This window comes from Argopecten irradians, chromosome 9 (assembly GCF_041381155.1).
Source record: "Argopecten irradians isolate NY chromosome 9, Ai_NY, whole genome shotgun sequence".
NCBI classification, from domain to species: domain Eukaryota; kingdom Metazoa; phylum Mollusca; class Bivalvia; order Pectinida; family Pectinidae; genus Argopecten; species Argopecten irradians.
In genome coordinates, this window is record NC_091142.1 from 30,403,450 (window position 1) to 30,421,237 (window position 17,788).

The following is a 17,788-nucleotide window of genomic DNA, read 5'->3' on the forward strand; positions in this document are numbered from 1 at the left end:
ATTACCTGTTCTGTAGACGAGGAGACTGTTAAGATAATACATTACCTGTTCTGTAGACGAGGAGACTGTTAAGATAATACATTACCTGTACACAAGGAGACTGTTAAGATAATACATAACCTGTTCTGTAGACAAAGAGGCAGTTAAGATAATACATTACCTGTACACAAGCAGACTGTTAAGATAATACATTACCTGTTCTGTAGACGAGGAGACTGTTAAGATAATACATTACCTGTTCTGTAGACGAGGAGACTGTTAAGATAATACATTACCTGTTCTGTAGACGAGGAGACTGTTAAGATAATACATTACCTGTACACAAGCAAACTGTTAAGATAATACATTACCTGTACACAAGCAGATTGTTAAGATAATACATTACCTGTTCTGTAGACGAGGAGACTGTTAAGATAATACATTATCTGTTCTGTAGACAAAGAGGCTGTTAAGATAATACATTACCTGTACACAAGCAAACTGTTAAGATAATACATTACCTGTACACAAGCAGATTGTTAAGATAATACATTACCTGTTCTGTAGACGAGGAGACTGTTAAGAGCTTTGAAGAAATTGTCCTGTATATGTTTTCTCATCACACTATCTATACTTCTGTTTGTCCTTGTACACTGTCAAAGTAAGGAGAAAAACACTGTTATAGTAAGTAAATCAAACAAATTCTTAAAAGACTATTTACCTTCAATACAGGTGTGCAGTTTTACTTCAAACACTTTCAGCATTTATCTGGTGAATACTATGTCATTTAACAATGAGCAGATTTAATATTTAGGTCTTTATGCACTTTTCATGTACTGTATAAAACCTGCATTAGTGACCATCACAGTCTGTATAAAGACCACCTGCTTAATAAGACAACTATACTGATGTCTCAAATGGCAAATTTCAATAAAATTTCAAGACCTGCGTATAAAGACTTTGTGATCCCTTGTTCCTTACAAGGTCTTTATAGACAGACTGAACTAAAACCTATAAAGGTATTCTGAGTAGAATCATTATGATTGGGAACACGCATATTGTACAGCCAGTTATTATCACAGACGGAGGTGATAGTTTTGTGATTTAGCAAGTCATTGCTATATACATGTATCTAATAATGAACACGAAAATTGCACCCACAAAATATTGACAAATGGATGATTCATATACACCCATTGTGAAAATTTAAAAAGAAAACCTGAAATTTATTTTCCGTATTTTCAGTCCCCAAAAAAATAAATCTTGAAACCAATCATGTACACAAGGAGAGACAATTCACATGCAGGAGGCCTGTCAGGCTTTTACTACTTACATGTACAATTTTTGTAGGTTTGATGACGACCCAGAAAGAGTGAACTGCCAGGAACTGCAGCAGATGTAACTGACGATCGTGATCGGTACATGTGCTCTTCACTGTGACTAGGTTACGTACTTCAGAAATCACGTCCTTCATACGAACGATCACCTTCCGTGACCACAGATCTTCCTGATTATCCCTGAAGATATACACAGAACGTATGCAAACTGATTGTTGTTGTTATTTGAGACCATTATTATTACTAATACAGTATTGTTTCTTCTGTTCATTGTACTGTTATCTAAAACACTTTGGTATCACTATCATAAGGTAAAACTGATTGAAGATGCCCCCCACCTTTCATCAGAAAAATACATTTAAGAATTACTAAATACAATTTGTAAGCGTACCTCCTCACTATGTTGTCGGCGAAATACTTCATTAAGAAATTTCCATAAGATACTGCTCCTTCTGATGTCAACTGGAAGAAAAAAAATCATTTCCCTTCATATTTTTTCTTTATAAACAAATGTGACCAGCTATTAATGTGAGATCATATAAAGTTGGTATACTTAGTCATTCCTGATAGATTGTGCCCAAGTCTGGGTTGTGTTCTTAGATTTTATATTTGTTTTAATTTACTGTGTGTAGTGGTTTTACACAACCCCATTCTGGATAAATCTCATGTTCAGCTAGCTAGAGGTCATAAAAGTAATCCGATTTGTTTCAACATTTGATGGATAGTGGTGAAAATCACCACACACCCGTGGGATAAATTTGGACCATTAACAGTACACTGGGTATAGCCAGAATGTTACATCATACACTGATAAACCAAAGATGTGTTACGTTACTGACTTACATTAAGTGTGATTCTGTCAATCACCCGGCTCATCTCGGGACAAACTCTCTCACCCTTCAGGTCAAACAGTTTGGTTAGCACAGCATGTTGTATCTTACCATCCTCACAGTGTTGGAGATAGGCTACCATACTGTCTGTCTACAACATTAAACGGTAACATAAGTACTGAGATAGGCTACCATACTGTTTGTCTACAACATCAAATGGTAACATGAATACTGAGATAGGCTACCATACTGTTTGTCTACAACATTAAACGGTAACATAAGTACTGAGATAGACTACCTTACTGTCTGTCTACAACATTAAACGGTAACATAAGTACTGAGATAGACTACCATACTGTCTGTCTACAACATTAAACGGTAACATAAGTACTGAGATAGACTACCATACTGTCTGTCTACAACATTAAACGGTAACATAAGTACTGAGATAGACTACCATACAGTCCGACTACAACATCAAATGGTAACATGAATACTGAGATAGGCTGCCATATTGTCTGTCTACAACATTAAACGGTATTAACATAAATACTGAGATAGGCTGCCATACTGTCTGTCTACAACATTAAACGGTAACATAAATACTGAGATAGGCTACCATACTGTCTGTCTACAACATCAAATGGTAACATAAATACTGAGATAGGCTACCATACTGTCTGTCTACAACATTAAACGGTAACATAAATACTGAGATAGGCTACCATACTGTCTGTCTACAACATCAAATGGTAACATAAATACTGAGATAGGCTACCATACTGTCTGTCTACAACATCAAATGGTAACATAAATACTGAGATAGGCTACCATACTGTCTGTCTACAACATCAAATGGTAACATAAATACTGAGATAGGCTACCATACTGTCTGTCTACAACATCAAATGGTAACATAAATACTGAGATAGGCTACCATACTGTCTGTCTACAACATCAAATGGTAACATGAATACTGAGATAGGCTACCATACTGTCTGTCTACAACATTAAACGGTAACATAAATACTGAGATAGGCTGCCATACTGTCTGTCTACAACATTAAACGGTAACATAAATACTGAGATAGGCTACCATACTGTCTGTCTACAACATCAAATGGTAACATAAATACTGAGATAGGCTACCATACTGTCTGTCTACAACATCAAATGGTAACATAAATACTGAGATAGGCTACCATACTGTCTGTCTACAACATCAAATGGTAACATAAATACTGAGATAGGCTGCCATACTGTCTGTCTACAACATTAAACGGTAACATAAATACTGAGATAGGCTACCATACTGTCTGTCTACAACATCAAATGGTAACATAAATACTGAGATAGGCTACCATACTGTCTGTCTACAACATCAAATGGTAACATAAATACTGAGATAGGCTACCATACTGTCTGTCTACAACATCAAATGGTAACATAAATACTGAGATAGGCTACCATACTGTCTGTCTACAACATTAAACGGTAACATAAGTACTGAGATAGACTACCATACTGTCTGTCTACAACATCAAATGGTAACATAAATACGAGATAGGCTACCATACTGTCGACTACCAATGGAATACATGAATACTGAGATAGGCTACCATAATGTCGACTACAACATCAACATAAGGTAACATAAATACTGAGATAGGCTACCATACTGTCTGTCTACAACATTAAACGGTAACATAAATACTGAGATAGGCTACCATACTGTCTGTCTACAACATCAAATGGTAACATAAATACTGAGATAGGCTACCATACTGTCTGTCTACAACATCAAATGGTAACATAAATACTGAGATAGGCTACCATACTGTCTGTCTACAACATCAAATGGTAACATAAATACTGAGAGGATAGGCTACCATACTGTCATACGTCGTCTACAACATCAAATGGTAACATGAATACTGAGATAGGCTGCCATACTGTCTGTCTACAACATTAAACGGTAACATAAATACTGAGATACGCTACCATACTGTCTGTCTACAACATCAAATGGTAACATAAATACTGAGATAGCCTACCATACTGTCCGACTACAACATCAAATGGTAAAATACACACGTAAATACTGAGATAGGCTACCATAATGTCCGACTACAACTTCAAATGGTAACATAAATACTGAGATAGGCTACCATACTGTCTGTCTACAACATTAAACGGTATCAACATAAATACTGAGATAGGCTACCATACTGTCTGTCTACAACATCAAATGGTAACATAAATACCGAGATAGGCTACCATACTGTCCGACTACAACACCAAATGGTAACATAAATACTGAGATAGCCTACCATACTGTCCGACTACAACATCAAATGGTAAAATACACACGTAAATACTGAGATAGGCTACCATAATGTCCGACTACAACTTCAAATGGTAACGTAAATACTGAGATAGGCTACCATGCTGTCTGTCTTCAACATCAAATGGTTTCAAATGCATTATGTCCTATCATTGTACCCTGTACCTGAAGAAAAACCATTGACTTGTGGTACTGCGGTCAGTGTACCTGGTGATTGCTCCACATAGGATTCAAATTCATTCCCAGAAGTAGAGGCCTAGTGGTAAAATGTCAATACATACTTTAATACTAGGGTGAGTTTGCTATCATTACAGTTGACAAAAGTGATAGGTAGTGACTTGACTCAAACTCTATTGAAACTTTATTTACTTGTTCATTAAAGTTTTATTAAATAGGGTATTGTATGAAAATAGGATCTGTGTACAGTAGCTAGCTAGATGTGCCAAGTTTAATGCGGTAACGAAAACAGTAGTACCTATAGAAAATTATCGACTATGGTCAGACCCTTGCAACTTCCCTTCATGGGACTCAAACTTGAAACCCAGAGATGGAGGGTTAGTGATATTTCAGCTCCTATAAAATCATGCAGAATTTATTCCCAATCATATCCTACCTCATATCTAAAATAAGATTTCAAACTTACCACTTTGGTAGCCATCTTTCCTCATATCTAACATAGAGTTTCTAACTTACCACTTTGGTAGCCATCTTAATTACCTCATATCTAAAATTGAATTTCTAACTTACCACTTTGGTAGCCATTGTATGTATAGGGTTATCTTTATGTAGTTTCTTGTCAATGTATCTCATCAGTACCGATAAAACCGTAGGACACCACACAGACTCGGCCTGTCAAATCAAACAAAATCAGACGAGTAAGTACAGACCTACTGTTTAATCTAGCTTTGTCACACTTGGTGACCAGGTACAGGTATATAATTTTTCACAGTTGGTGACCAGGTACAGGTATATAATTTTTCACAGTTGGTGACCAGGTACAGGTATATAATTTTTCACACTTGGTGACCAGGTACAGGTATATAATTTTTCACACTTGGTGACCAGGTACAGGTATGTAATTTTTCACACTTGGTGACCAGGTACAGGTATGTAATTTGTCACACTTGGTGACCAGGTACAGGTGTGTACAGGATGTTGCAGTACCATAGTACACCTGTTTAGGAACAAAACCCTGGTCACAATTTATACACCTCAAATGGTCAATTCATCCAATCCATGAATTGAAAATAGGGTAAAGAAATGCATACAAGTTGTGACAGTACTTATCTCACTTGCTTTTTTGACCGAGGATATACAGCCAAACGCTTGTCGACTGTGTAACAGTACTTACCTCCCCTGGTGTTTTTATGTGTGGAATTATTTGGCTAAGAATATGGAGCCCAAGGTTGGTTGACCGTGTGTGGTTACTGCAGAATAACAGATCTGAAAGTAAAATTTAGAATTGGAATTGCATTGTTTGCTTTGTATAGATAAATTGTTGTACAATGTAGATTAATTGTTGCTTATCATACAACATAGATGATGAATTGTTGTACAAGGCAAGTTAATTAGGTTGATAAATTGTTGTATACTATAGATATGTTGTTGTACAAAGTAGATAAACTGTTTTACAAGGTAGATAATTGTTATACAAGGAAGATAATTGTTGTACAATAAAGATAATTACTGTACAAGTAGATATATTGTAGTATAAGGTAGATAAATTGTTGTATACTAAAGATATATTGTTGTACAAAGTAGATAAACTGTTGTACAAGGTAGATAATTGTTGTACAAGGTAATTAATTGTTGTGCAAAGTAGATAAATTATTGTACAAGGTAGATAATTGTTGTACACTATAGGTACCATATTTTCCCTATTAAGAGCGCCTTCTCTAATAAGGGCGCCCCCACGTTTTTTGCTGAAAAAAATCAGCTAATTTCGTACAATTTTTGTGCCAGATTGTGACGATTTGCCAAGTGTTTACACATAGAAACAGCGAGAATGCCATGTTCAAAACAAAATGTGTCACTTGAATGCCCCACACACGTGTATGGATGAAGACTAACTGGCAACAACATTTTAGCGATGTCTATACAGGTTTTATGAATACTTACTGTATGTCTATGATAAAGGTTACTAAATAACAGGCATGTTATCATTTCTAAGCATTTAATTGTGTGCTCTTGTCGGTATTTCCCATCTGCCACAAAACGAAAGTAGCGATCGAAAGCACCGTCCGCCATTTTGTGTACGCATGGTAAACAAACAGGCTAGCATGAAATGCCAAAATTCCGTGAAACAGACATATTTAACCAATGTTTAATACTTCTGGTGCATACATTTCTTCATAATTATGTAATTTCAATACTTACTTGACTTCAAAACGTCATTTGGCTATAGTAAATTTCAGAAAATTACGAAACTAAAAGCAAGATGACTATAGTCTGTTTCAGAAAAAAACATCTAAAAATGGTCTCAAATAACGGCGCCCCCCTAGGCCATTTACCCGTGCCCGGCGCCCTCATTAGGGAAAATACGGTATATTGTTGTACAAGGTAGATATTGTTGTATAAGGTAGATAATTTTTGTAAAAAGCAGATAATTGATGTACAGGTAGTACAAGGAGGATAATTGTTGAACAAGGAAGATATATTGTTGCACAATGCAGATAAATTGTTGTAAAAGGTAGATAAATTATTGTACAATAAAGATAATTGTTGAACAAGGTCGATATATTATTGTACAAGGTAGATAATTGTTGTACTAGGTAGATAAATGTTGTACAAGGTAGATTATTTGTTGTACAAGGTAGATTATTTGTTGTACAAGGTAGATATATTGTTGTACAAGGTAGATGATTTGTTGTACAAGGTAGATAATTGTTGTACAAGGTAGATAATTGCTGTACAAGTAGATATATTGTTGTACAAGGTAGATATATTGTTGCAAGGTAGGTAGATATATTGTTGTACAAGGTAGATATATTGTTGTACAAGGTAGATAATTTGTTGTACAAGGTAGATAATTTGTTGTACAAGGTAGATAATCTGTTGTACAAGGCAGATAATTGTTGTAAAAGGCAGATAATTGTTGTACAAGGTAGATAATTGTTGTACAAGGTAGATACATTGTTGTACAAGGTAGATACATTGTTGTACAAGGTAGATCATTTGTTGTACACCGCAATACAGATAAATTCTTGCACAATACAGATATATTGTTGTACAATAAGGATAAATTGTTGTACACTATAAATACAATGTTGTAGACTTACTGACACTCCGTGACCAGAAGTCTCCCACAGATACGTCAGACTTTACTAAATTATCGAGGACCTCTGATGTTACTGGGTGGATCACAGGGTACGTCTCCGAGGATTTCTGTAATTACAAACACTCTATTGATAAAAATATTTCAATAAACATTTATAAATCTATAAGCAAATCCTACTGCAGGATTTAAGAAAACAGTTTAAAGTGCTAATGAGAGAGCCATTGTTTTAGTATACAAATGAAAAGGAATCTTGAAACATATGATTGGGAATTGATTTCTTTTTCATACTGAAAAAGAAATAATCTAGTGTTACTTGTACAAAATTTACTCTCAGCTGACACAAAATTTTACATTACCATTGTTTGCCAGCCATGTGGCTATGCTAGATTTATATGGTGACAATGAAATGACCGAAACCTTAATACAATTACTTAACGCATCCAATGTTAAGACTTTTTTTTATACTTACTAAAACAATCTGCCATATATTGTCAATACTTTTTTCTGTTATTATTTTTGATCGACTCCAATGCTCTTTCAAAAATGCTTTTCCTACAAGGTTCTGAAAATCAAAAGAAATGAAGCCTTAATTTTTCAGGTTGTTTGTTTGTTACAATATCTGATCAACAAAATAGTTTTTTGTTACAATATATGATCAACAAAATAGTTTTTTGTTACAATATATGATCAACAAAATAGTTTTTTGTTACAATATATGATCAACAAAATAGTTTTTGTTACAATATATGATCAACAAAATAGTTTTTTGTTACAATATATGATCAACAAAATAGCTTTTTGTTACAATATATGATCAACAAAATAGTTTTTTTACAATATATGTAAAAATATATTACAAATGTTTTTACAAATAGTTTAGTTACAATATATGATCACAATTTTTACAAATATGATAAAATAGTTTTTTGTTACAATATATGATCAACAAAATAGTTTTTTGTTACAATATATGATCAACAAAATAGTTTTTTGTTACAATATATGTTCGACAAAATAGCTTTTTGTTACAATATATGATCAATAAAATAGTTTTTTGTACAAAGTTGTTTTTGTAATATCAGTTTAGGCATTACCAGGTGGTGTGGTTATATACTCATTCATATATCTAATTACCGTATCGCTGTAAGTTGATAGCAGCAATACCCCCTTTAATCTTAAAATAGTCCATACTGTTAACATTATACTGTGTAAAAGTTGTACTGGGTAACGGAGGTCAATATCCTGTGTTAGGATTGTACCAGGTAAATTAGAATTACTAGGCCGAATCCTGCCGAGTGTTTACCTTGTGATGTCTGCGACACACTAGTAGGAGCAGTAGAGCGTCTGGAGTACACTTATCCCAGCCTAACATCAATTCCTTCTGTATACAAGGGAGGACACTTTCCTGGAATGTCTCTGTACCAATCTGTCAACAGGCGAATAAATATCATAATAATAAAATACAATTATAATGTTGCTATATATCCCAATAACCAATATTTTGCATATGCCTATTACAGAATTATCTGTCCTTGCAGATAGTTATTGATTCTAAGTCAGTTGCTGTAAAACATCAAAGGAAATGACATAATTTTCCCTCACAAAATAATGACATCATAACTGATATCGACCTGCATGGGTAGACAACTCTGCCAACACATAATAACCTTTCAAAAGACTATTCCACTGATACAGAGAATAATCTATCTGGGGTATGAGATGGACTATTCCATTGATACAGACAACCTACCTGGGGTATGAGATGGACTATTCCACTGATACAGAGAATAATCTACCTGGGGTATGAGATGGACTATTCCACTGATACAGATCTGTTGGAGATAGGAACGCTTCCTCTTCATGTCTTGTAGGTTACTGACAACTGTCTTTATACTTTCTGTAGAGTCCTGTCACACAACCATTCACTTATCTTTTATAAAGTTACAATAATTTTGAATTCACATTCTATCACAACAATGTTTCCCATTTGATCAGACTTCTATTCATATTACCAGAATGACCTTGCCCCCCTCTCTTATCACTAAAATACCTTTTAATCTTATAAATACCAAAAACATAACAAAGAGTGCTACCAATGCTAAGTATTTTAAACAATCTTCGCCGTTTATCCTCTTTTGTATTGATGCATAAGATATCAAGTTACCTGTGCCAGTCTGCCGGACTGTATCAGAGCTAGATACACCATTGCTCTACCAAGCAGGATGCTACCAGTTTCCTGGAAACAATTTGTTTGAATTTTTAATCATACCCATTGTATATCACCAAAAGGAAATGAAAAAATAACGAGAAGAAATATTATATCATTAATAATTATAATGAGCACTGTGATGAAAATATAATTTTTCATTTCAGTAAAATTAATTACATGTACACATCAAGAGTTCCTTACCTTTTGTTATCATACTAAACTCCCCTTAACTCTCACTCTTTACAAAATCATTTTGTTTCTGAAAAATGTTTTATTCAGATTTAAGATGCTGAATAAAGATAAGTCACTAAACTTTCAAGAGTGATCTCCCTTTATAGTTACATATACGTGTACTCTTTATGTTTCTAAAGTAACCACATATGCCATTAATTCAATGGTATACTTACAGCTTTGCCATCTTTCTTAGAAAGCTGTAGGTGCTTAGTGACTAAAGCTAGAACCTTTTCAGTACTGATAACAGCAAACTTCCTCAATACCTGTACAAAAACAATCCACAATTCATATCTGTAAAATAACAATCCACAATTTATTTTTGTAGAATATAAACAATCTACATTAAGGATGTATTCTTCTGAGGTTTCAGTCCCGTTGAAGTCTTGTTTCGAATTAGATCAAACAAGTTATGAAATTTTCAAATAAAATCTATCAATATCTGAAGCAAGTTGCCAGTTGCAAATTTTGTCAAAAAATTACATTTCTATTTTTAGTAGATTTTTTTATACAGGGATTTTAAGAAATGGCCCATTTGGCGGCCATTTTGGAATAGTGTCTTTTTTCACTTCAAGTAGAGCCACATGTTTACCATTTTTTACTAAAATTGGTTTTTACTTAAATCATCACTGTGCCAGCAATTTTAGCTGTATCGAGCTAATTTTTGCTGTAAATCTTTACTGGGTTCATGGTAATTAAAATATTGAGCATTAATGTGTGAAATGATACACTTTTGTCACCTTATTTTTACATTTAATGGTAATTTGAGCACTTTTATTTTTTGCTCTAAAATACCGAAAAAAAACAAATATTCAAATGGGGCAAAAAAGTAAGCACACGGACCCCCCCATTTTTCTGCCTGATTTAGAAAGAACCCTTTCCCTGTTGATATGCAAAATATTAACAAAAGTTTAATACCAGAACTATTTCTATAAAGGGTTAAATTTGGCAAAAATGGCTGAAAATGGTGCATTTTGTAGCTCAAAATTAAGGGTAGGGGTAGCATATGTTGTTATTCTGAGAAAAAATATTAGTCTTATTAATCAAAACTTGTATTTTTTCAAAGAAGACTACTAGAAAATAAATTCTACAAACATCCATACATATCAAACACCTAATTAGGAAATTATGGCTTTAATGTCTTGTGTATATGGTCAAAACGGCAAAATTCCCATAAAATCCAATATTTTGTCAACTAGGTATCTTTAAGTGGCAATATCTCAAAAACGAGCACACGGACATAATTTTTTTCTTCCATTTTCTTTTATGGTATGAACTCCTATTTCCAAAAATCTATATGAGAAAAAAAGTTTAATACAAGAAAATTTTGACTTCTCAGAGGAGTACATCCTTAAGTCAATTTATCTTTGTACAATAACAATTCCCAATTATGATTACGGTAAAGAAACTTATATATGAATACTCTTTATAGTCACACTGCCAATTTGATTTCATACCATGAATAAATATGACAGATTTTTTTTACACAACTTCAATGTTTTTGGATGTTAATACTGCTTGCTAATTATACATGTCCACCATTACCTGACAGAGAGCCACAGAGAATCCCTGGCGAGCACTTTTCCGGTTTGACGATACACCTTTTATGAGTCTTCTCAATGTGTATTTTAAATCCTTCCCTATAGCATCCTATAAGGAAAATATAAAAATATGTCTTCATAGTCTTTCTTGATGCAAGATTTCATTTTTAAAACAATGCCATGATGAAGGTGCAGGCCACAGGTACACTTGGAGCATACGGATCTTGTGCAAAATTGAGCATGCTCAGTCAGCTCGAAACCAACAAAATATGTGGCATATTTCAAATGGAAATTAGGATTTTATATCTGTTTCATCATAACATGAGGATAAATGGATGCAGGTATAAAAAAAAAAGCCACAATTTTTTTTCTTTTAAATCATCAGAAACGTGGATGACAGAAATATTTTGTTCTGCTGATTCGCGAGATTTGTCGTTCAATTTTCGATGTGTATGCTGATTTTTAGCTACTGATGTAGCGGAAAAGATATCACCTTCTGACTGACTTTTCCGCTATAACAAGGTCCCTCTATAAAGGTGTGGGAAACCAAATCAGGTACTACCGACGGCGTTGACACATACCTGGATGTTAGTAGGGGATGGTATTCTGGCTGTAGACGTTGAGTTTTTTTAATTTTTATCACCATTATTTAATCAGGTAGATACATTTGACTATCTGGACGCTACATATTCTCTTCTCATGTTTAAATTTGTCCACTATGCATGTAGTAAGATTTGGCTATATAGCCAAATCTAGTTATATACCGGTAGCCAGATTTAGCGGTACTATATTGGACCTGTTATATTACATGACCAATAGTTGCCAATCATTAGAGTGAATGAAGTCTCCTGGAGGTTTTGGAAAATTGGACACAAAACTAGGGCTGTGGATTGTCTAACATGTGGCGATCCGATCCGATCCACGATTCAGGGTTGACGATTCACAGATCGGACCACGAATCACCAGTTAGATACAAGCAAAAGATTCAATTGAAGTAAAACTGTATTTATTGATAAATCAATAATGGTCTTATATATTGATAAATGTTTGATTGATAATAAAACCAATTTTAGCAGTTTTACATTCCTTATCATTAAGCAATAGAGTTACAGGTGAAGTACAGCAGGATTCAGTCACTGTAACTGTAAAAAAATCAAATCATTTGAATTTTGAAATAATGTCATCTCAAAAATACTACTGCACATCAATTACGGCATGAATCAAAGTCAAACCATCTGTGAACAGAAATTATCATGGTAAGGGATAAATCACCATATCAAAACATTTCATTGTTACTTTTATTTTGGTCAAATACAGAAAAACATTGAAATTATGAAAAAAAATTAATAAAATCTATAAGAATAGTTACAATTTACTTTGATTCTAGGCCTATAGTTTTTATTTTTAATCAGGTGATTTATGATTTTGACTCATAATTAGCCTACCTTTCGTTTTTGACATGGGGTTCACATCTACAGTACTCAGTTGCCTAATATAATATATTCGTATTTTTACATATTTCCGACCCGTAATGAAAACGAAATCGATAATAATCTTTTACATCTCTAGATGTCAATAATTATGTTTTATCATTATTATTTTATGAAGAATTTACAACATTGCATCGAAGCGTGGGTACGAAAATAACATGTTGCTAGCTTTACTTAATGCAGCTCTTGTGTACTTCCGGTCTACTTCAAAGTGAAAACATCGATGATATTCAGACTTTAGTGTACATTCCTATACATTTTTGAGCTATGACAGCATTAAAGAAGGTATTATTTTTTGCTTTTGAAAGATCGCGATCCACAAATATCAGGAGTAACGAATATTCGTATCCGATCTTTCTCAATAATTCGTGAATACTCGAGTACTTGGATACTCGTTACAGCCCTAACACAAACATTAGAAAATGGTAGTAATGTGGATGCAATATATTTAGGCTTCAGCAAAGGCTTTGATAAAGTGTCACATAGGCTACTCCTGCACAAACTAGAGGCATACGGGATCAGAGGGAAACTCCTCATATGGATACGCAAATTCTTATTCAATCTAAACCAATGAGTAAACATTAACGGGGAAAGTTCTACAAGCAGGAAATGTCCTTGGACCTATTCATTTCCTGATTTATGTCAACGATATTCGTGAAATTGTGAACTGTGTGTTTAAACTCTTTGCTGACGACACCAAACTATATTCCAAAATCAACAAATAACAATGCACAAGATTGTCAAGAAGTCCAACTGAACATTGACAAGATCACAGACTGGACAGACAAATGGCTCATGATATTGAATAAAGATAAATGAAAACACATGGAAATAGGTAACCTTCCCATAATCAACCAATACTGTATAAAAGATAGTAGTATAAGGATACCCTTGGAGAAAACGATTACTGAAAAGGATCTTGGAGTTTTAGTTGACAACAAACTGAAGTTCACCAACCACGTCAACAAATCCGTAGCAAAAGCCAACAGCATATTGAGAACTATCATCAGAACCTTTGTGTATCTTGAAAACCAAACTTTTACCACAGTCTACAAAACTCTTGTCAGACCTCAGTTAGAATATTGTTCTGTGATATGGTCTCCATGGTTAAAGAAAGACATCAAAGCATTAGAAAATGTTCAGAGAAGAGGAACCAAAAGGCTAACTAACCTCAAAAACCTTCCATATCCTGACAGGATCAGAGCCTTGGGAATTCCTACACTGGAATACAGACGATTAAAGGCAGATTTGGTGGAAACCTCTAAAGTCCTCAATAAAATAGTCATTGTCAACAATGAAAATATGTTCACCCCAACGAAACACACTAGAACAAGGGGATATCACAAAAAGCTGTTCAAGAAACCCTTCCGTGATAACACATCAAAGTATGTTTTTAGTAACAGAATCATTGAGTCCTGGAATTCTCTTCCCAGAGAGCTGGTCAACGCAGAAAACATTAACATGTTTAAGGACAGACTGAACAATCACTGGAAGAACCATGTCATGGAATTTCAACTATCAACCTAGTGCAACTTTATTTCTTCAAGCATAAATCCTGACGAACCTGGGGTTTTTGATACAGGCATGTAAGGGCTTTGTCAAGGCTCGACTGAAAACAATTATAAAATCACCATGGCATGACCAGCTTGTCCGTCTTCTTCTTCTTCTTCTTATAGTAGACACAATTCCATCGATGTCGATGATTATATTGTGCGTTGTGCAGATTGGCAGAGGCGTGGTTGTGAAAAAAAAGAGCGAAGTTATTTACAGTGATTGTAAAGGTGTAGGTTATTTTTTTTAGTGTATAGTTATAAGATAAAAATATGATAGAATTTTAGGTCTTCAAGTTCTGTTTTTAGGACATGTGACTTGAAGACCTCTAGTGTAGTGCTTTGTACTGTAGCCACCGGTAGGATGTTCCGTTGTTTAATTGTGTGTGGAAAAATGAATGTTTGAATATGTCCTTGGAAGCAGCTAAGTCTATATGTGAATGGGTGTGGTTGTCTTGTCCTGTAGTCTGTGAAATGAAGAATTTGACTATAGTCTATTGCCACATGATGGCGTATGATTTTATGAAATAATATAAAACGTGTTCTTGTTCTGCGTGTTTGTAGTGAGGACCAGTTGAGGTTTCCCATCGATCATGTCTTGTACTGAACTTGTGTTGTGGTATCTGCTTGTTATGTAGCGTGCTGCTCTGCGTTGTGTTTTTTCGATTTGCGTGATTTGTCTGGTGAGGGTCCCATATGGAGGAGCAGTACTCCAGTTTGGGTCTGACTATGGATTTGTAAGCATGTTCTTTTAAATGTTGTGAGTTTATCTGTAGATTTCTTTTCAAGAAGACTTTAATTCATAAACGAACAACCAGTCAAACCGTACAATCGAAAACGGCTTATAACTGTGTAACATGTATCACTTACGTAATCCTTTTGAGATGTTTCTAATTTCTTCAAAAGTAATCTTGTAGTTTTAACTGTGCAATTTTCGTCTGGCTCTGCTAATCGCCAGAAATATTTCATTAAATCAGCGTCTTGTCCATCCATTCTGCTGTTTAAAAGTTGTATCAGCACGTGTATATATTTCACAGAGTTAATTTACCGCTTTGATGATTCGTGCCTAAATGACAAACCTTTCAGAGATCTTGGTTTGTTATCAGTAGCCTCTCTAACTTTATTAATGGATCAAAACGTTCCGAGTGTAAATCACTGCATGGAGTACTCACACATTAACTTCTTCTCATGAGTTGACCCGCTCTTAGGCCGAAAAAGCTTCGGTTAACCCGCTCTACACCTACATGTATATGTAAACACAACCACATTTGTAAAATGTACCTCACTCACTAATTTAGATATAAACGTACCTTCCAGAAACATAATACACAAATGTTCATTGTAAATATACATGAGCTCTGCCCACTTTTCACTCGCACATACCGTTACACAGAGACCTGTCTAAAACAGACATAGACTAGCCTATTACTCTACATGTATGTATTATGGTCAACTTTATCTTCATTTTTACCGTCAACTCTTCGTTGTTGGAACTCCCTTGACAATACTCTTCTGTCAGATCTTCAGCTTCCATTAGCATTTTCAAAAATTCTCTGAAACCATATCTCTCCTCAATATTCCTTTGGCATTGGTGACCGCAATATTAATATTTTTCACACTTAAAGATGCTCCACCGCTGACAAATGGTATGTTTTCACCATCAAAAACAGGAGCAGACGATTTAGTATTTTTCTTCGGTTACAAAAGTTACGTACTTTACACCATTACTACCATTGAAAAGTTTCAGCTTCTAATTTTCCTTCAAGGTAAAATTATGAAAAATAATTAATTGCATCCCGAAAAAATTCCGTGGCACTATATCCTATAAGGAATGAAGTACTGATTGCGCGTGCACCAAAGGCAAAACAAGTTATTTTATGTTAGTTTTTGTGTTAATTAGACAGATATATACACGATTACACACCAATTATTGTTCAAATGATGAATATCATTTATGCTCTGTCGGCGATGGAGCATCTTTAACTTAAGCTTGTGGCCATCGAGCTGTTTGTGTGGTAATTTATGCGAGAATGCTTATAAGTTTTTCTATGAATGTGCCCGTTATGATATCAAAAGAAACATTCTTTTTCAGAAATTAAATTATTTAAATATGAATATTCTCTAAAATTTAGACTTATTGTTATTTGACAGTCAAGAATTATCTTCAAATACTCAGTATTCGGAACTATTCATTTGTGTCCAGCATTTTATATAGGGCAGCCAGCAACAGGTTTTGAGAAATCAATATTGTACCCATCGTGTCTTGAAATAGAATATGTACCTTATTACTTGTTTTTACACTCATAATGAGGAAAAACGGTATAAAGCTAGTATATTAATAATCCGAAATAAAAGGCCAAAATAAATTCAAAGTAAAATCAAAATCATTTCTATGGAATATATATTCAGCCACTATAGGGCCTTCTTCAGTCCGAAAATCTGAATACACTGAATATGCTTTCTTACATATATATACTTTGTTGCTTGCTTTATAATGCACATTATATATATTTATTTTTTGCCCATCCACAATAAAATGTAATGCTCTCCCCCCCCCCCTCCTCCCCACCTCTCTCTTTCTCTCTCTCTCCAAGAAATATCTATAGTTATTCATTATCTACCTTTGATACGTATTCATCGCAATTTGTAATTATAAATGTAAATTGTTGTTGGGAGAGGGCTTTTATAAGTTTTGATAACTTGTGCTAAATCCTGTTGTATTTTTTTTTTTTATTCAATGAAATTGTTTAAACTCAAAACAGATATATGAATTATATGTTACCGGGACGGTGTAGAGATATACCGGGAACTACTCAACGAAGCATGTTTAAATTGGTACTGAAAATGTCCGACTTTAGATCGCGTCCGACTTAAGATCAGACTACCCTATGTATATATGTTTCTGTCGGAAAATTTCTATTGAAAGCAAAAAATCTAAATTAAGTTTTAAAAAAAAAGTGATTATACAAAAAAAAACTTTTTTGAATTAGGTTTAAAAAA

General features: G+C 34.2%; 1 protein-coding gene across 1 annotated transcript; it reads right to left on the reverse strand.

Moving 5' to 3' along the window:
- Nucleotides 1-500: 500 nt before the first annotated feature.
- Nucleotides 501-15,843, reverse strand: LOC138332043 (myb-binding protein 1A-like protein). Its single transcript, XM_069279982.1, has 14 exons — nt 15,659-15,843; nt 11,753-11,857; nt 10,384-10,473; nt 9,932-10,003; nt 9,564-9,674; nt 9,071-9,193; nt 8,237-8,329; nt 7,769-7,874; nt 5,842-5,933; nt 5,238-5,339; nt 2,160-2,297; nt 1,708-1,778; nt 1,313-1,496; nt 501-632 (listed from the first exon to the last, which is right to left on the reverse strand). Exons 1-14 carry the CDS (start codon nt 15,779-15,781, stop codon nt 519-521), a joined length of 1,524 nt encoding a protein of 507 aa, XP_069136083.1. The 5' UTR covers nt 15,782-15,843; the 3' UTR covers nt 501-518.
- Nucleotides 15,844-17,788: the final 1,945 nt, after the last annotated feature.